The following is a 20,432-nucleotide window of genomic DNA, read 5'->3' as shown; positions in this document are numbered from 1 at the left end:
ACCTTAAACTATACTACAGAGCAATAGTAACAAAAGCAGCACGGTATTGGCACCAAAACAGACTGGTAGACCAATGGTACAGAATAGAGGACACAGAGACTAACCCACAAAATTACAATTATCTTATATTAGACAAAGGTGTCAAAAACATGCATTGGAGAAAGGATAGTATCTTCAATAAATGGTTCTGGGAAAACTGGAAATCCATATGGAACAAAATGAAATTAAACCGCTATCTCTCACCGTGCACAAAACTAACTCAAAGTGGATCAAGAACCTGGGATTTAAACCAGAGACTCTGGGTCTAATAGAAGAAAAAGTAGGCCCTAATCTTCATCATGTGGGATTAGGCCCCAACTTCCTTAATAAGACTCCTATAGCACAAGAATTAAAACTAAGAATCAAGAAATGGGATGGTCCTTTTCTTCCTTTGGTTTCTCTAACTACTTTTGATTTTAGAAAATCCTTTCTCATCCTGAGATGTGACAAATATGCACTTTTTTCTTTTTCTCTATTTTTTAAATGTTTTCTTTGTACTTATCTGTTATTCCCTCTGGCATTTATATGGGTAACTACCTTTTCTCTAGTCCCTTTCCCAAAGTCAGCTCATTTTCCCAGTATCACCAATTGAATATATTTTTATCTGCTTTTCTAGAAATACTCTATTTTTGATTTGGTAAATTATTACATAGGGTTTTGTTTTGGGGCTTGTGTACACAGATTTTGGAGTCAGATAGATCTGTGTTTGAATTTTAACTTTGTATTTTACTAGAAGTAACCTTGTTGAATTTGTTTAAGCTTTCAAAGTTTCAGTATTTTATCTGTCAAAGGAATAGAAAGATCTAATTTTAAAATAAGATATATGGACCATATATACAGCATAAAAATATCTATCTAGTCAGATGGTACAGAGTAAGCTTGAAAAAATAAGTGCTGAGTTTTAATTCCTTGTTCTTTCCCACTGTACTAGTGATATTGTTTTAAAGACTGTAGTTTTGTCATGCTTTGGTCCCACTAAGTTTTTAAAAGCTAACACATTTTATGAAGGTTTTCATAAGCTAGTCATACATTTTGTTTCCACTGCATATAATATGGAGATACGACAATTCTGTGGTAAGTTTTTTCAATTGTTGCTTATTATAAATAAGGCCATACCACAGATAATCACATGTGTATGTATGGTTCGTGTGTGTTTATTAAAGAAATATATATCTGATGTAGAAATTTAGAACACAAGCAGCATAACTGGCAGATTGGACCTTCATCAGTGACTATAGCCAGGTGTTTTGGTGAGTGTAGATCCATGTTGCTGAGCCCATGCACAACCTCCAAGGCCACCAAGGACACTTTGTGCATGGATCCCCTGGGTGATGACATGCATAGCTGTAAAGCAGCTGACTGGTATCTACAGTCATCCTGTCCCTTTGGGTCATTCTGTTCTCTCGGCTATTATATTCAGAGAAGTTTGTCCACATCTTTTTGTCTCAGATGTCCTTGTTACCAATTTCCAGTTATATTTCTTCTAAGTTCTGGATCATCCAAACCATTCACTATAGCTCCATTAATTGGTTTGTAATTGCACATTTCACCATTTATTTCTCCAAGTAAAATAAATAGCCAAATTTGCTGCCCATTGTAGTGCCCACTAAGAAGATTTCCCTTCACCTCTTTACTTCAGAGTGTCTAGAGAGGAGCTGTAGTGCCATTGCTGTCTACATTGGACTATGCTGAACTAGGCCCAGGTCTCCACTTTCTGTCAGCTTTCATAGGGATTCTCTTTGAGGCTGGTAGATAGATGCAGCTTGAGGCAGAAGAGACAGTGTAGCAGGGGTGGGAGCTGTTGGTATTTAGGCTACTTTTTCATGAACTTAGTTATTCCTTCAGGACCTGCTTAGGCCTGAGTACATATATACCACTTCCATTTGATGATGGAATATTGTTCTGTTGTCCAACTTTTTGGATTGCGATATCATAAAATGCCCAGTTCTGATGGGCAGCCTAGGATATATGGTTAAGAATTCAGTCTCTACTAAAGCCCAGTATCATGTCGATAGCTGTTTCTCATAAGAAGATTAATTATCTGAAAAGAATGGCAGGCATTGCTTCAACATCCTAAGGGCCTTTCTGTGATTCATCCATGGGGTCCTGCCAGGAGCTCCAGACTGCATACTTATCTACCACTAACACCTGAAGCACCATTGGATCTGCAGGATCACATGGCCCAAGTGGTAGAGCAGTTTGTGAAGCAACCTGGACCTGTTGCAGAGCCTTCTGTTCTGGGCCCCGCTAAATACTACCATCTTATTAGGTAAACTAATAAATGGATACATCCAAGTGAGAAATGTATTGCCTCCAAAATCTAAGGTGGCTCACTGGATGTTGTACCCCTTTTTGGTGTAGGAGGAGCCAGATGGAACCACTTGTATTTTATCATAGAAGAATATCTGAAAATGCTCCATACCACTGGACTGCTACAAATTTCACTGAGAAAGAAGGCCCCTGAATTTTATTAGGATTTATTTTCCATTCTCTGACACATAAATGTCTTATAATAAGCTCAGAGTAGTTGCTATTTTGCACTCACTAGTTCCAGTCAGCATAATGTCATCACTGTAATGAACCAGTGTGATAGCTTGTGAAAGGAAAATGCAATTAAGAGCTCTGCAAACAAATGATCACAGTGCTGGGATGTTGGTGGACCACTGAGGTCAGTAAAATATATTTCTGGCCTTGCCATCTGAAAGTAAATGCTTCTGGTTATCTTGATTGACAGGGACTGAGAAAAGGTATTTGCCATATCTATAGTTACGTATCTGGTACCAGAAGATGTGTTGACTGCTCAAGCATTGGAACCACATTTGGCATAGTGACTGCAAATGGGGTCACTCCCTAAGCTTATGATAATCCACTGCCATTCTCTCAGATTGTCTTCTGCACAGGCCTTGTGGGTGAATGGGTGTGTGGTGGGAATCACCACCCCTGTATCTTTCAGTCCCTGATGATGGTGGTAATCTTTGCAATTTCTCCAAGTTAGTGGTATTGCTTTGTTTACTGGTTTCCTAGGTAGATGCAGTTCTAGTGGTTTCCCCTTGACCTTTCCCCTATAGGAAGCCCTCACTGCAAAGGTCAGGGAACCAATGTGGGGGTTTTACCAGCTGCAGAGCATGTGTATTCCACGTATGCATGCCAGAACTGGGGAGATAACCACAGGATGGGCTCAGAGACACATTGTGGGTTTGACCTGAGCTAAAACTCCATTGATCACATGACCTTTTAAAGTCCCTGCTTTGAGTCTCCCATGATCAATGTCAGATCAAGGCCAGTGTCCAGAAGTTCTCAAAAGTTCGGATTATTTCCTCCCTAGTACACAATTATATCATCTGTATTCAATTGTCAGTCAACCATTTACATTTATGGCATTTGTGGGATTCTTTGAGATTCAGAAAATTTCTCAAGTTCTTTAATCTCCCATGGAATTTCTGTTTTAGTTATTGGACATTGAAAATGTCAATAAATATTCCTTGATTGAAGGAGTAAAAGTTATTCTATAATTAGGAATACTTTGGTAGAAGTTTTTGGATTAGAGGCTGAATATGTGTTGATAATGCTTTTATATGTGTAAATGTAGTTAGTTTATTTTAAATACAGCGTCTGGATTTGGATGCACAGGTTTGAGATATTACACATTAGTCTTATTTCCTGGGAATGTGACTTGACTTCTGTGAGTCAGAACACAAATACATACTTACATAATATAAATAATCAACCTCAGTTCTAAGACTGCATATCATATAACAAGATGGGTATCTGTCTACAATGAGAATGATTAAAACAGCTTGAAATATTTTATAAAAAGTGATGTTGGAGCCCTGGATTAGACAGAACTGGTAGTGATCTTCTGTGGTCATTATGTTCTTCCTTGTAGTCTTTATCACTGGTCACTTGATCTGTATGGCATGTTCCATCTTTCATTTAGTGTGGGCTATGGCATGCCAACTGCTGCAGTTTGTTGTAGGAAGGGACAAAGAAGGAGAGATGACAAATTAAAATGGCGGCAGTATTTTTTATTGTTGTATAATTAAAATAAAGGGGTGAAAATGGGTAGAAAAACTCCATTTCTATTTACTTTTTGTATCCCAAATATTGTTAAAATGTTAGTAGAGCTGGCCGTGGTGGTGCATACCTATAATCCCAGTGATTTGGGAGGCTGAGTAGGAGGATTACAAATTCAAAGCCAGCCTCAGCAACTATCAAGGCTGTAAGTAACTTAGTGAGACTGAGTCTCAAAGAAATAAAAAGGGCTGGGGATGTGGGTTAGTGGTTAAGCACCCCTAGGTTCAATCCCTACTACCCCAGATACCTTGCCCCTGCAACAAAAACAAGTTAGTGGAGTTGAATGTGGTGACACATGCCTATAATCCCAGTTACTTGGGAGGTAAAGGCAGGAGGATCACAAGTTTGAGGCCAGCCTTGGTAAGTTTAGTGAGACCCTATCTTAAAATAAAAAAAATAAAAAGAACTGGAAATGTAGCTTAGTGGTAGAGCACTTACCTAGCATTTGTTAGACCCTGGGTTCGATCTCAAGTACCACACGCACCAAAAAAAAAAAAAAAAGGTGGAAAAACATGTATTCTTCAGTTCCTTAAATGGAAAGACATTGATACAACTGTTTGCTGGGTGCGAGACTTCTAGGTGGTGAAATGTTCTGGAACTGGGTAGAGGTGCTGGTTGTACAGCATTTTGAGTATGCCAAATGCACTGAATTTTTTACTTTAAAGTGGCTGTTTTTATATCATGAGTTTAAAATTAAGTACCAAGTAATAGTAAATTTTGGTAGATAGAAAAATGATAGAGTTAATTTGTAGCTTTAAAGTCAGGAAATAGTTCTTTAGCATTTGAGGTATTTTCCTCCTTGGTGTCCAAGGTTTGCTTCAATGTCCATTCACTTGAGATGAGAGGTACACATTTATAGCCTGATTGCCCAGCTTAGGATTTTGTATGTTCAGAATTAACCACAGTGAATCAAATTAGTCTTGGCAGGGACTGAGTGCTTTATTTTGATTTGTCATTAGGAATAGATGATAATGCCATTTTGGAAATGAAGAAACAGTACAAAATCATCTTTTTGAAAAAATGCATTTTAAGTTATATAGAAAGTCAAAACAGTTTTAAATTACAAGCAAACTTATATTTGCTTATAAAGTTATTAAATAAAAGTGCTTAATAAGTTTTATTTTACCATTATTAGTTAAATGTCACTAAGAATTTAATACTAAATTGGTGTTAAAAGCTTAATCATTTATTATAGTATACATCAAAAAAGCTACTGGATATTGAGGTATTTGTTTATGATATTAAAAATAAAAACAATCTTGGCTGGGATTTGGCTCAGTGGTAGAGTGCTCGCCTACCATGCATGGGGCATTGGGTTCGATCCTCAGCATCACATAAATGTAAAATAAAGATATTGTGTCTAAAAAAAATCTAAACATTTCAAGTGGGAAATTAGCTTTAATTAAATTTGGTAGATTCAAACAGTGGAGTGCTTTTTTTGTCCACTATAGTTGATAATATAGACAAATATTTGTTGACATACAAATATATAGGAAAAAAAGTATATTTACAATCTGATGTACCTTTTGTAAAAAGAAGTAAGTATATATGTATAAAGAAAAATATCTTGGGGGGTGAATACAAAGGGTTAGTGGGCGCCATGCTTCTTTGTTTCTTTAATCCCAGCTGCTTGGGAGACTGAGGCAGGAGCTTTGCAAAGTCAAGGGAAGCCTGGGCAACTGAGCAAAACCCTGTCTCAGTACAATTAAAAAGGGCTGGTGGTGTAGCTCAGTGGTAGAGTGAGTACTCACCTAACACGGTGAGGTCCTAGAGTCAATCTGTAGTGTCACAAACAAAAAGACAAAAAACAAGGGTCTATACAATAGTTTTTTTCTCAGGGTAATAGGATTATATGATACAAATTTTCTCTTATTTGCATTGTATAATATTTATACCATGGACATTTCATTGCTCTTTGTTGTAAGAAAAAAGTTGTATGTTAAGGTGAACCAAGTTTCACAACTAACAGTTAAAATGTTCACTATTTTTTGTTTTTCTTGTAAGTAAATAGAGACTCCTCTTATTCTAAAGTTCTTTGAACACTATTTATTCAAAAACACGTTTGTCTTTTTTTCCCATGCTTACACTTTCTTGAAGCAGTTTAAAAAATATGTCACTTTTGGACAATTAGATTCTTCATTTCTACTGAACAGGGGTTTTAACTTAGTTTTGTTTTGGAAGTTGTTGAATATGGCTTAACTTTGATTAATTTTCTAATTTAAATTCATGAAAGGTTTTGTTTACACAGAAAATTATAAATTATATTTTTTATAGAATTGTATATTGTATTTTGAAATATTTTGTGACTCCAGCAGATGGAGCTAGAAGTTAATGAATTCTGTGGTTATCTGTCTGGTGTTTTTTTCTTTTTTAAAATATCTTTTTAGTTGTATGTGGACACAATACCTTTACTTTTATTTATTTTTACGCGGCGCTGAGAATTGAAACCAGTGCCCCACTTGTGCTAGTCGAGCACTCTACTACTGAGCCGCAACCCTAGCCCTGTCTCTGGGTTTGTTTTAAACCAAGTATTTTGGGATTATTAATCTTTAAATTCAAACTTCTTTGGGGGATGGTGCATTGAATCTTTCATAAAGGTTGTCAGTGATACTGATTTAGACAACCTACAACATTTCTGAATTTTTAGATTTCTACTATATTGAAGCATGCAATTTTAGCTTTATGAGGAAGAGATATTTGACTATTATTTTATAAATTAATAATAATAAATAATGTAAAATAAAATACATGTATTCACTTAAATAACAATTTTTAATTTAAGAATGGTCTGTCAGAATCATAAACTATCATTAAGGGATATTTTCATGTGTAGGCATGATGTATGTTGGTAAAATCTAGAAATTTTCTGACTTTGCATAGTTGCCAAGAATATAATGACTTATCAATGTCTATTAGAGACATTGTTGTATCTTTATATTGATCTTCTCTTAGTAACTAACTTATATATTGAAAAATATTATAATTGGATCACTATGAGCTCTGTTCATCTGAAACTTTCACATTTACTGTAGTTAATAAACTTAGTTTTTTACATTAAATTATTTAAAGTGAGAAGGCTGGTAGGTAAGTACATGAAAAAAGGGCATCTGATTTCATGACACACTGAATTTGTTGGTATTCAGACCCTTTGGGTCCTGAATCATTTTCTATAGTTGTCCAACGGATGCTGCTGCTCATTATGAACTCTTAATTAAAAATTTCTTTATTTAGGTTTTGATAACTATCTGATTTTTTTGGGGGGGTACTGGGATTTGAACTCAGGGACACTTGGCCACAGTGCCACATCCCGAGCCCTGTTTTGTATTTTATCTAGAGATAGGGTCTCATTGAGTTGCTTAGCACTTTGCTGTTGCTGAGGCTGGTTTTGAACTTGTGATTCTCCTGTCTTGGCCTCCTGAGCTGCTGGGATCATAGGCGTGTGCCACTGCGCCCAGCTTAGTATTAATTTTTAAGTGAATGTATTGGTTAGAGTAGACACTTCTTTCTAATTTATGAACTTTTACTTAAGGTAGGCTTTATTTTTTAACTTCTGACTTTCAGATGAGATGGGGCATGTTTAGGGTGGTTTGGCTATAGACTCACTTTTGACTTTGAAAGAAGAATTTGAATTTGTAGTTTATGAAAGACATATAAATTTTGAAAGTACGTGTATTTATAGACCCATAATAGCAATAAAAGTTCTTTCTTTTGTACTATGAGTAATAAATTTTTTTGATTATAAAAATATAGTGGACCCTTTGCATTTGAAGATTTATATTTATAGTTATAACCAGTTGAAAGCAATTTTCTTTTCTTTTCAGGACTGAGGATCAAACCATGCTAGGCAAGCACTGTACCACTGAACTACATCCTCAGTCCTTTTTATATTTTGAGACAGAGTATCATAAAATTACCCGAGACTTGCAGTTCTTCTTTCTCAGTTTGCCAAGTAGCTGGGGTTATGGGCATGCACTACTGTGCCTAGCAGTTGACAGTTATTGTGAGGTCCTTGATATGTGATAATTGATAATTTTTCTGAGCATAAAATTTGGATTTTGCAGGCAGTGAGGCTAGGAAATGAAATGAGCTGTGTGGCTAATGAGTGAGGCTAGCTCAGCACCTCCATTTCAATTCAGCTTAGTTCTATGCTGTTTTTATGCCTCTTATGGGGGAAGTAATAGAGGGATATGGAGAATTATGTATTTCACATACTTGCTTCTGATTTTTTTGGAATACTGTCTGTGCTCCTTTTAGGAAACTTAGAATATGCAGAAAAATAGGAAGAAAAAGTCATGTGTAATTGTGCTCCATTCATAATTTGGTGTATTTTTTGCAATTTGTCTTTTATGCTTAATTTTTGTTATTGTAATTTTTATATATTTTTAATGTTGTATGTGGGTTTTTGTTGTATAAGCATTTTTGAGAGAAGCTAATGAGAATACTTAATTACATCATTTTTCTTACCTTTCTGTGGTCTAAGTTCTAAATATTGGAATTTTTCAGTTTTTTGGACCATTTGTATCATGTTGAAAAAGGACAGTGGGGAGGCATTGACATTCATTTGTTTAGCATTTTGGGTGTTATTTCTCTTCTGTTCTTCATAAGTGCCATATGACGAGTAACGTTTTTTACGTGGAAAAAACTGAGTGACAGAGTTGAAGTCCCTTTTTAAGATCTTACATTGATTGGTGCAAATCTTGGCATGTCAGATGTAGAGTGTCACTCACTTAGATATAAATAGTGTGAGTATCTTATTTTTGGTTGGGTACATTATAGTATACTAAGTACATAGAGTATATTCAGTTTTATTGAAATTGAGTTTTTAAAATCTTCTTTGAATTGAAAAATGTTTTGGTTTTAAGAAGGCTTTGGTGTACATGTGGAACACCCACACCTAAACAACTGAGAAAATATATGTAGAATTATTATTATTATTTTTTTTTCTGTTTCACTCCCTTACAATCTGATCACAGATTCCACTGAGCATTTTGTTTTACACTGATGGGTAGAATTAATGGGTTATCATAGTCACTTTTCCCTTAAAATTTTATTTGACGGACTTGTTTTTTTTTTTTTTGGCAGCTAATATTAACAAAATTCAAAATATTGTCTCTTTTCCACTTAGAATGATATGTATGATCTATCATATACTAATGTAGAAAGAGCAAGAGATCTGGGATCTAAGTCCAGGTTTATCATTTGTAAGTTATAGAATTTATGGGGAATTTGTTGACTCTCCTTAAAAAATTAATTTGGTTTATGAGCAAATTAGACAAGGAAATCTTAAGTTATTTTGTGTTACAAATTTCTATGTTTCTATATTGTATTTGGTGCACTAAAATAAAAGTAAACTTTGTTTATTTTGAATAAATAGTGATTTCAGATTCTTAGAAATCTTTTCTCTACTCTGCTGAAGTATTTTATTGAAACAAAGATCCTTGTTTAGTTCATTAGAAACAGGAAGAAAAGTTCTTTGAATCAAAAGCAATTCTTTGGAGAAGACAGAAAACTGGTGCCTATTTTTCTAAGTATTTTTGTCCCTCTTTCTGAGAATAAATTGACAGTAGCAGGTATTGGACAGGGCAGTAAGAACTTAGCCCAAGTCAGGCTTTGCAATTACTTCATTGTTATGTTTAAAGTATTTCTAACATACCATCATTTGAGGAGATATAATGGAAAGAGGGTGAGAATAAACTTGATGCCGTTTGCGAAGTATCTGGGAGACCCACTGTAGAAATGTATAATGGAATAGTTAAATTTTAGGTATTTAGGGCAAGAGAATAAAGAGATTCACTATAGGAAACAGTATGCATCTAATAAGAGAAAACTAAAACATAGAAGTGGAGGTTTATTCATCTTACGATAAAGATTTTATTCTGTTGTTGAATGTTGAAATAAATATTTAAAAAGGAGTAGAGATTTCAGTAAGAATCTGGGAGGTCAACTTGCGTAGACTAGGTAACTCCACATTTTAAAACACATTATTTTATGATTAACAAATCCATCAGGACAGATAAGAGGTAAAGAGCAAGCACTTTCTACTGCGGTATTTTGTGCCTGGAGATTTTTCTGTATTGTTTTATAAAAAATCATGTGTAATTGTGCTCCACTTAGATTTAGCTTAAGAAAAATTAAGAACACCAGTATTTAAGTGTTGATAGCAAAACACTTTAAAACTAAATATAATTTGACTAATATGGGGTTTAAGGACTAGATTTTCAAGAAAATACATGTGCTTTTGACTCAGTAAATCCATCCTAAATTGAAACTATCAGAAGTTGAAGATACATTTAATCTACCAGACCTACCAAACATCCTCGCTTAGTAACAGAGTGCACTGCAGAGTGTCATTTGGTTAGCCACATGGTCGTGTGACTGGGAGCTGCAACTGGCTGCTGCTGGCTAGCATCACAGGAGAGTTAGACTTCATGTGGTTAGCCTGGGAATAGGTCACAATTCAAACTGTGGTGTCTTCTAAATGCATATTGCCATTGAACCATTGCAAAGCTGTAAAATCATGAGTCAAACCATTTTAAGTTGGAAACTGTACAGCAGTAATCACTCAGAGATGGGAGACAATACAGTGTCGCTTGGAGAAGACTTCTAGGCTGCAGTGCAGAGAGGGAACCTGGTGGAGCTAATTGGTGTTCTGTGTTGAGGAGGAAAGGTGGAAGTTCAGAAAGACCAAGATAGCTAGAAGGTATCAGGCCAATATTGGAAAGCAAAGATCTGCACAGAGATGAGTTATGTTATACTTCCTGGAGTGTCCCTGAAGCCACATGTAAAGCCTTGGTTCTCAGCTTGGTGCTATGAAGAGAGAAGGCTTAGTGGGAGGCTTTCTGGTCACTGGGGCCATGCCCTTGAAGAGGTAGTGAGGCCCGAGCTCCTTTCTCTTCCTCTCTTTCTTGCCCTGGCCATGAGGTGAGAAGTTTTGCTTTGCCACATTACTCTATTCACTCAGCTAGCTTCGTGCACAAGAAACACGAAGAAAACTATACTATGGCTTATCATCAAATTGGTCAGAATCAGTAAAATCATGAGTCAAACCATTTTAAGTTGGGAATTGTCTGTACAGCAGTAATCACTCAAGAGATGGGAGACAACACAGTGTTGCCTGGAGAGGACACTACAGCTTATCATCAAATTGCTCAGAATCAGTGGCAAGGAAAAAATCTTAAAAGCACACAGTATTTGAACGTCAATTTATAGCACTAAATCCTTATCAGAATAGAAAAAAAGGTTTCAAATCAGTTTCCATAAATTCAAGCTTAAGAATATGTATTATATATATATATATTAATAGAAAATAATACTCTGTATTTTAATAGAAAAAGGAGAACAATCAATGAAGTAAAGGAAGAGGATTGAGGGGAAGGGGCAGGTACAGGAAAAGGGAGGAACTGTGGCATGAAATTGACCAAATTACACTATATACCTATATGGATGTACCATAGTAAGTTCTTCCTTTTTGTATAACCTATACAGCACTGATTAAAAAAAATAAAACAATAAGTAAACAGAAGGAAGACCGGTAGAATAGAGGAAGGGGAACCGGGGGAAGGGAAAGAAGTAGTACTGGGGACTGAAATGGAGCAAATTATATTCCATGCATGTATGATTATGTCAAAATTAACCCCACTATTATGCATAACTATAATGCATTCATAAAATAAAAAAAGAAAAAGAATAAATGAATACTAAAGAATAAAGGAAATTTTAAAAAGAGGAGAAATCAGTGAAACAGAAAACAAAATTGATGAGATCAATAAAATTGATAGATGATGCTAGGCTGATGAGCATAAATTTTTTTGAGTGATTATAAGAATTGACATTACTACAGATTCTACACCTATTGAAAGGATAATAAATGCATATGGTGAATATCTTTATGTTAGTAAATTCAGTAATTTAGAGAAACGAAGAAATTCCGTGAGAGGAAAAAACTATTAAGACCTTTTCAAACATTGTGAGAGTGTTACACACATTCTTACAAATAAAACTCTAGGCCAAGAGGAACTCCCTGTCAGTTCTACCATGTGTTTAAGGAAGAAATAAAGACTGCAGTTATATGTAGTCTTCAGGAAAGTGGAAGGTGAAGGAATCTTAACTTATTAAGCCAACATTACCATGGTACTAAAGCCTGACAAATACATTAAACACTACAGACCAGTATCCGTCATGAACACTGATGTATAAATTCTGGACAAAAATTTTATAAGATGAACAGCAGCATATAAGAAGGAATAATATATTATGGCTTTTGAAAAACAAGTATAACTTAACCATATTTACATGCCAAAAAAAGAAGTCACAATACATTCAGAAAAAGCATGATGAAATTTGACATCTATTCCTGATAAAATTTCTCAGCTCACAGCATTTCTAAGGAATATATCATCCTCCCAAAAAGCAGCTGATGAAAAATTGGCTCATAATATTAGCCAGTGGTGAAGGGATGGGCACTTTCTCTATGAGATCAAGAACAAGGCAGGTGTGCTCCCAATCAATTGTATTCGACATTGTTCTTGAAATTATACACAAGTTGGGAAAAAAAAGTATCTACTGATAGATGATATGATCATATAGAAATTCTGTTGGAATCTGTTATAAAGAAGTTATTAAAGCCAACAAGTAAATCATGAAAATTTGCAGGATATAAGATGAATATACAAAACACAATTGTATTTTTATATGTCAATGAATAATTGGAAATTGAATTAAAAATCAATACCTTTAAATATAGAAACATCAAAAATGGGAAATACTGGGCTAGGGTTGTGGCTCAGTGGTACAGCACTTGCCTAGCATATGTGAGGAACTGGCTTCGATTCTTAGCACCACATATAAATAAATGAATAAAAAAGGTCCATCAACAAATTAAAATATATATAAAAGTAAAGAGTTAAAAAGAGAAAAAAGTAGGAAATACTTAGGGATGTGTGAGATCTATATATTTTAAACTACAAAACATTGTTGAAAGAAAAGTGTGTTATGATCAATGAAGACATATACTCTGTTCATAGATTCCAAGATAGTTTTGTCAATTTGGGCTACTACAAGGGAATACCATACACCAGGTGGCTTTAACAATACATTTATTTCTCACAGTTCTGGATACTGAAAGTCTGATATCGGGGAGACCAGCATGGTGAGATTCTTGGTGAGGGTTCCTTCCTGTTTCACTGGTAGCTATTGTGTGTCCTTGCAAGGTGGAGAGCAGAAACAGAAAGCAAACCTGGTTCTGCTGCTGCTTGTAGAGGCACTGTCTCATCATAAGGATGGAACCCTTGTGATCTCACTACCTCCCGAAGGCCCTTACCCCAGATGTCATTATACTGAAAATTAAGGTTCCAGTTTGTGAATTTGAGGGCACACATTCTATCCATAACAATATTGCTAAGGTATCAGTTCTGCCCAAGTTGATCTATAGATTGAACACAATGCCTGTCAAAATCCCAGCATGCTTTTAGGTAAAAATTGATAAGTTGATCTAAAATTCAGATGGGAATATGGTGAACTTAGTATAGCCTAACAATTTTGAAAGAAAACAGGGTTGGAGGACTTACTACCTAACTTAGAGACTCATTTTAAGTCTACGATAATCAAGATCACATGATAACAGAATAAAGAAAAATATACCAACTCTGTAGAGTCCAAGAATAGATACACATATACATTATCAATTGGCTTTAAACAAAGGTACAAAGATAATTTAGTGGAAAAACAATCTTTAACAGAGTGGAACAATTGGATAATAATCACAGGCAAAAATGAACTTCAGTTCATACATGGCACCATATACAAAAAGTAACTCCAAAGATCATGGACTTAAATACAAATCCTAAAATAAAAAAATTGTAGAAGAAATCATGGAAGAAAGTCTTTGTGATATTGGACTAGATCATAATTTCTTGGATATCAAAATCATGATTTGGAAAAGAAAATTTTGATAAACTTGACTTTGTTAAATTTAATGAATTTTATTCTTTGTAAGACAAAAGAAACGAAAACTTTTGTGAGAAAATACCTAGCAAATCCCATACCTGATAAAGGACTTGTATTCAGTTTATATAAAGAACTCATCAAACTCAGCAATAAGAAAGCAAACAACCAGGTCTAAAAGTGGATGACAGACTTGAAGAGACAGTCTACCAAAAAAGACATCAGTGGCAAAGTAAGGTCATGAACAGATGTTCACATCATTTTGAGGGGAAAGCAAATTAAAACAGCAGTGGCATGCCACCATGCATATGTTGAAAGGACTACAACTAAAAGAGACTGCACTTACATGTTTGGCAGGTGTGTAGGCGAACCTGAACTTCGCTAGTGGGAATGCGAAATGCAGCCACTATGTCAAACATTGTGGTGGTTTCATAAGCTACATGCCCACAGCATGATCCAGCTATTCCATGCCTCATATTTACTCACAAGAAACGAAAGCATATATCTGCCACAGACAGGTGCATGAGTGTTTATTTGTAGCAGCCACCAATTGGGAACAGCCTAAGTGCCCATTTACATGTGGCTGCAGTCCAGTAAATTTTGGGTCTGATCCATGCTACAGCAAATCAGTGTTGAAAAAATCTCAAAATAATTGTACTGGAATGCAGAAGATAAAAATGACTACAGAATGCATGGGTCCACTTACATAAAATTCTAGAAAATGTTTTTTAAAGTGTAAAGTCAATGGCTGACTGGGGATAGGTGTCGGAGGAGAGTGGCATAAGGTATAGAAAAGTGGTGCTGGTGTCACTGGTGTGTTTTTATGCCTGCACTTATCAAATTATATACTGTATATTAGGCCATTCGATGTTGTTACAATAAAATACCATTGCTGGTACTTCATAAAGTAAAGAAGCATTTGGCTCACAGTTCTTGAGGTCCGAGATCATGGTTCTCCTGATCAGCCCCACCCTCAACACCGCTGCATCACCACAGAGAAGCTGAAAGAGGACCAGCTGTGTGCAGAGAGGGCCCAGTTATGGGGTGGGTGCGCTTGCGGTCGCTCGCTTGCGCTCTCTCTCTCTCTCTCTCTCTCTCTCTTTAAATACTTATTTGTTTTTTAGTTGTAGCTGGACACAATACCTTTATTTATTTATTTTTATGTGGTGCTGAGGATCGAGCCTCGGGACTTGCATGTGCTAGGTAGGTGCTCTACTGCTGAGCCACATCCCCAGCCCAAGGGTGGGCTGTCTTTATAACAGCTGCCCTCAAGAAATTTCTTACATGAGTGCATTCTGTGAGATGAGCATTCATCCTGTCTCCAGGGCAGACCCTGTCCTCCTAGCCTCTACCTCTTGAAGGTTCTGCCACCTCAACTTGGCCACACTGGAGACCAAGCTTGCTGCACATGAGCCTTCAGGGCAGGACACAAACTATAAGCCCTAGGTGCACTTGTGTAGTTTATTTTATGTTAGTTATAGCTAAATAAAGTTGAGAAAATTAGTCTTTCATTTTTTGCATACATTGTGCTTTGATTTTGCAACGATAATTGAGAGTTAATTCTGATATCATCCCCTTAGTTTGGTTTGTGAGCTTTTCCTAGAGGGTGATTCCTTGTTAGTGGTTAGCTGTATAGGATGTATGTTCCAAGTGATTCCCTGTTACTGATTCTTTGGAACTGGAGTAGACACATGGGAATCAAAAATGAGGAAGAGAAGTAATGTGTATCTCTTGGAACTTGGATCTAGAGACATATAGTGATAAAAGTGTAGACATCTGTAAAGAATTGGGAGTTATAGGAAATGATGGAATTTATTTTGCCTAAAATCATGTCAGCAAATCAGATAGTGGAGCAGCTTTCTCTCTGCTCTGGGCAGAGCACCTTTTTGATGAGCTATGAAGTGAGGACCTGGCTCGAGAGGAGACATCAGTCAGTGCCTGGCACATCCAGCACAGGGCTGCTGTTAGGTTGTAACAGGTGGTGGATTATTTTCTTCTATAGTTTTCTGAAAGGACTGTGTGACTTAGAATTGGATTAAAGCTATCTCATGTAAATTGAATATAATGTTTGACATGAAGATGTTTTATCTTTTACAACAATGTTACAATGATTTAAAACCAGCCTTTGTGTTTTGTACCATGAGTGAATAAAGCAACACATTAACAATCACAGTTCTCCAGCCTACAAAAGAATACCCACTTTGTATGCAATAGTTCACATAGTACTAATTATCACCTTATGTATTTGGAATAACTTATTTAGAAACCCTGAAGAAGATAAAATGCAGTTGAGCAGTTGAAATAGAGGTCAGAGACCATGCTCTAAAGTTTATGAACTGGACCTGGAGGGCACAGTTTGGAATCAGGTCCATTTATTCTTACTTTAGATAAAGTACTAATGAAGTTTACCTCTTTGTATAAGGGAGGGGGAAAATGTGGATGGACAAATGCAGATTGTTAGTAAGAGCAGTGGATGTAGCTGGCAGAACGGGAGGTGAACCTCCAGCCTGGGTACTCTGAGGGAGAGCAATTGGCAGAAGAGCTGATAGTGCTACATACTAGTAGCCTCTGTGAAGTAACTGGTAACAAAAGCATTAAGTCACTAAGTGCTGATTTTGTGATAGACATTGTGCTGGTTCTCGTACATGCATTATTTCATCTGGTAATTAACAGCTACAGACGTGGCATTATGCCTTGTTTCATAGATGAAGAACCTGTGCCTCAGCAAGGTTGTCACATGAAGTGCAGACAGGATGTGGGCCAAGTCTTTGAATAGAGTGTGTGTGTGTGTGTGTGTGTGTGTGTGTGTGTAGCCCTTTCTGGTTATTGGCACAATAAAATGATTGACTCTTATTTTTGAAACAGTGTTTCGCTGTGTTGCCTAGGCCAGTCTTGAACTTGTGAGCCTAAGTGTTCTTCCTGAGGAGCTGGCATTACAGGTTGCACCATTATGCCCAGCTTAGCTTAAAAATTTATTTTTATTTTTATTTTATTTTTTTTTAGAGAGAGAGAGGGGAGAGAGAGAATTTTTAAAAATATTTATTTCTTTTTGGTGGACACAACATCTTTGTTTGTATGTGGTGCTGAGAATACAAGCTGGGCCGCACGCATGCCAGGCGATCGCGCTACCGCTTGAGCCACATCCCCAGCCCTCCAAATTTTTTTTTAAAGGATCAGAATGTATAGAACAATTTTAATTTAAAAAGTTCAAATTAGTTTTTCCACTAAAAGATATTAAGCCATTACTTTCTAAGAATTTTCGTAAAACATTTTATTTCTTACAAAGATAAATGGGTATTATAAATTCATAAAAATCTGTACAGACTTTTGGATAGAAAATTATAAATTGCTTTTATTGTGTTACTTTATGTAGAAAAAAAGTGAATCAATCTAGATAAGCTGTGCAAGTGCTAAGTTAATTATTGTCTTCCACACTATTCCAGAAAGAGCAGAGCAATTCTAGAGCATGCACACTAATTTCAGACTGGGTGGCTGGGGAACGGCGTGCTGAGGCTCACCCTCTTCCCTGGAGCATGTGTGCAGCCTTGTGAGCAGAGGTGCTGGCTTATCATTGTGCCTCAGTGCTGTGACCACTGCTGTGAGTGGAGTGGAAAGAACGCAGGCTCCTGTATCTCCAAGCCTCAGATTACAGTTGCATGTGATGCACTGGATTTACACTGAAATCATAATTTGCATAATTTCTATCTTTGCTTTGATTTTACAAACTTTTGTAAGGGTGATAGCCATTATTTTAAGACTCAATTTAAAATTCTAGTGTTTTATCTATTTAAAAAAATAGGAGATACTGAGCCACTCTGCCAATGACATACCTAAAGGTCTTTCTAAATCTGTTCTTATTTTAGTTGCTGCATTTTGTTGTGACATTATAAAGGACTGCAGAATGTCCCCAAAAGGGCAACCACCACATGAGCTTGCTGCTTCTGTGACCTCTTTTTCCCCACTTGGAGTCGTTCACTGGCACTTCTGTGATGTAGTGGTTCTAAAGTCTCAGGCAGAGAGTCAGCTCTGCCAGTTGCAGGCTCTGTAGCCTTGGCAAATGAGGTGGCCACCCCTGTCCACTTTGGGTAGCAGTGCTGCCGGGCTCAGGGACTGCTGTGAAGAGCAGACGAATGTGTGGAAGGTCTGCAAATCACTTAGAATGGTGCGTGGCACATCAGCCTGTCAATGCTAGTTATTTTCGGGGTTTTATGAGGCTTAAATTAAATGGGATTATACATGTAAAATGATTAGCAGAGTGTCTGGCATTTATTAAGTGCTCAGTAGATGCTAGTGGCTCTAATTTAAATATTCTGGTGCCTACATGTCTAAAGACGTGTGCCTTTGGATCTCTGCATGTCATATTGTTAGTTAATTTATTTTAGGGCACCAGAAAAAAGAAACTAGTTTCTATATTGGCCTTTCTCAATAGGTACAAGTTACAAAGTTAAAGTTTAACAAATATGCAATTACTTTGTGATTTCTAAGTTTAAATTATTTGTTATTTCAAGTTTATATTTACTTTTAGTATTAAAAGGTATAGATGTTGGGGCTGGGGATACGGCTCAAGCGGTAGCGCGCTCGCCTGGCATGTGTGCGGCCCGGGTTCGATCCTCAGCACCACATACAAACAAAGATGTTGTGTCCGCCGAAAACTAAAAAATAAATATTAAAAAAATTCTCTCTCTCCTCTCTCTCTTTAAAAAAAAAATAAATAAAAGGTATAGATGTTGATTAACATCACCATTTAGTGAAATCTCAAAAGGCCTGTCAATATCTAACCTGAGTTTCCTCTTCTTTTGTTATCTTCTTTATAGGTTTGTGGAATCTTGCGTCTCTCTTTTCCAACCTTTGTTTATTTGTGTTGATGCCCTTTGCATTTTTCTTTCTGGAATCAGAAGGATTTGCTGGCCTGAAAAAGGTAAGTAAATTGAATTTTGGAATTAAGAAGTAAATGTCAGGCTGGGATTGTGGCTCAGCGGTAGAACGCTTGCCTCAAGAGTGCAAGACCCTGGGTTTGATCCTCAGCACCACGAAAAAAAATAAATAAACAAAATAAAGGTATTGTGTACAACTAAAAAATAAACATTAAAAAAAGAAGTAAATGTCATTTATGTTGAACTGAAGATCAAACAAGCATTTGAATAGAATATTAAAAAAAGTTTAATAAATAATATTAAAACCACATTTTAGCAATAATAGTAATATTGCACATTGAATCATTTTGTATGTTTATGGGGAAAGTTCTTCATCAATCCTGTATATGTTTGTGCTGTGCATTACTCTAGTGGAGTATTCCTTTGGAATAGATAAACCTATAGGGTTGGTGTTACTGCTTTCTTAGGTAATCTCATTCAATTTTAGAGTTTGATATGAGATTCTAAAAATCCTAAAATACATCTTGATGTAAAAGTTATCTCACATACAATATTTTCAGGGTAGTAGCACGTTATAAAATCGGATATGCTTTATTAGGTAGTCAAATTCCCAGTATACCAAGAGTAACTAATCTTAGGTAAATGTGGAAGGCTTAGAAGTGGGCAAACTGGGAAACGTCTCAGGAACTTCTTAAACTAATCAAGACTTTAAAACAGGCAGTACTTTAGTCTATCCTTGAAGATAGTATTTTCAAAAAATTTTTTATTTATTCTTTTTATATATAACAGCAGAATGTATTTTGACATTCCCATTCTTTTTTAAATTTAATTTTTTTTTTAAAAAATTTCCCCTTCTTGTGGTTGTGCATGGTGTGGAGTTACTCTGGTGGTGTATTCATATATGAGCACAGGAAAGTGATGTCTGATTCATCTACTATCTTTCCTATTCCTGTCCCCCTTCCCTTCCCTTAATTCCCCTTTGTCTAATCCAATAAACTTCTTTCTCTGCCCCCACCTTATTATGTAGTTAGCATCTGTACATCAGAGAGAACATTCAGCTTTTGTTTTTTTGGGATTGGCTTATTTCACTTAGCATGGTAGTCTCCAGTTCCATCCATTTACCGGCAAATACCATAATTTCATTCCTTATGGCTGAGTAATATTTCATTGTGTTTATATACCACATTTCTTTGAATACAGTATTTTAAAGAAAAAGAAACTAGGTTCTATTTATAACCTATGCAGTTCTTTGTCATAAATTTTTGGAATATAATGCAAATGCAAAGATTTAAGTACATTAATACCTTTTAAATGATTTTTAAACTTGCAAAGTGAGACTAGTGTTACAGTTTAGCATGTTTTGCCTTTCTGACTTTTAGTTCTATTCAGTATGTTGTGGTGGCATTCAGAATGAAATGTGCTTGTATATCTTATTATCGAATAATAGTATAATGCTAATTCAGAAAATTTGGCTTGGGAAATTGTAAACTGCATGTGAATTGT

The 20,432-nt window shown here is 36.0% G+C and overlaps 1 protein-coding gene across 4 annotated transcripts in view; it reads left to right on the top strand.

Annotated features, from left to right (window-relative positions):
• The window catches only part of LOC308640383 (limb region 1 protein homolog), a 102,383-nt gene that overhangs the window by 4,073 nt on the left and 77,878 nt on the right, over nucleotides 1-20,432 (top strand). For 3 of the 4 annotated variants that reach the window (XM_081312312.1, XM_081312313.1, XM_081312314.1), the window contains one exon: nucleotides 18,870-18,973. The exons of the other annotated variant lie outside the window; for it this stretch is intronic. In XM_081312312.1, coding sequence (XP_081168438.1) covers nucleotides 18,920-18,973 — 54 coding nt within the window. In that variant the 5' untranslated portion in view covers nucleotides 18,870-18,919. The remainder of the gene's footprint in view (nucleotides 1-18,869; nucleotides 18,974-20,432) is intronic. 4 annotated transcript variants of the gene reach the window in all.

Source organism: Spermophilus citellus, assembly GCF_964194105.1.
Source record: "Spermophilus citellus genome assembly, contig: SCAFFOLD_131, whole genome shotgun sequence".
NCBI lineage: Eukaryota > Metazoa > Chordata > Mammalia > Rodentia > Sciuridae > Spermophilus > Spermophilus citellus.
The sequence above is the reverse complement of the archived record's forward strand: the minus strand, read 5'-3'. Positions and strand labels throughout refer to the sequence as shown.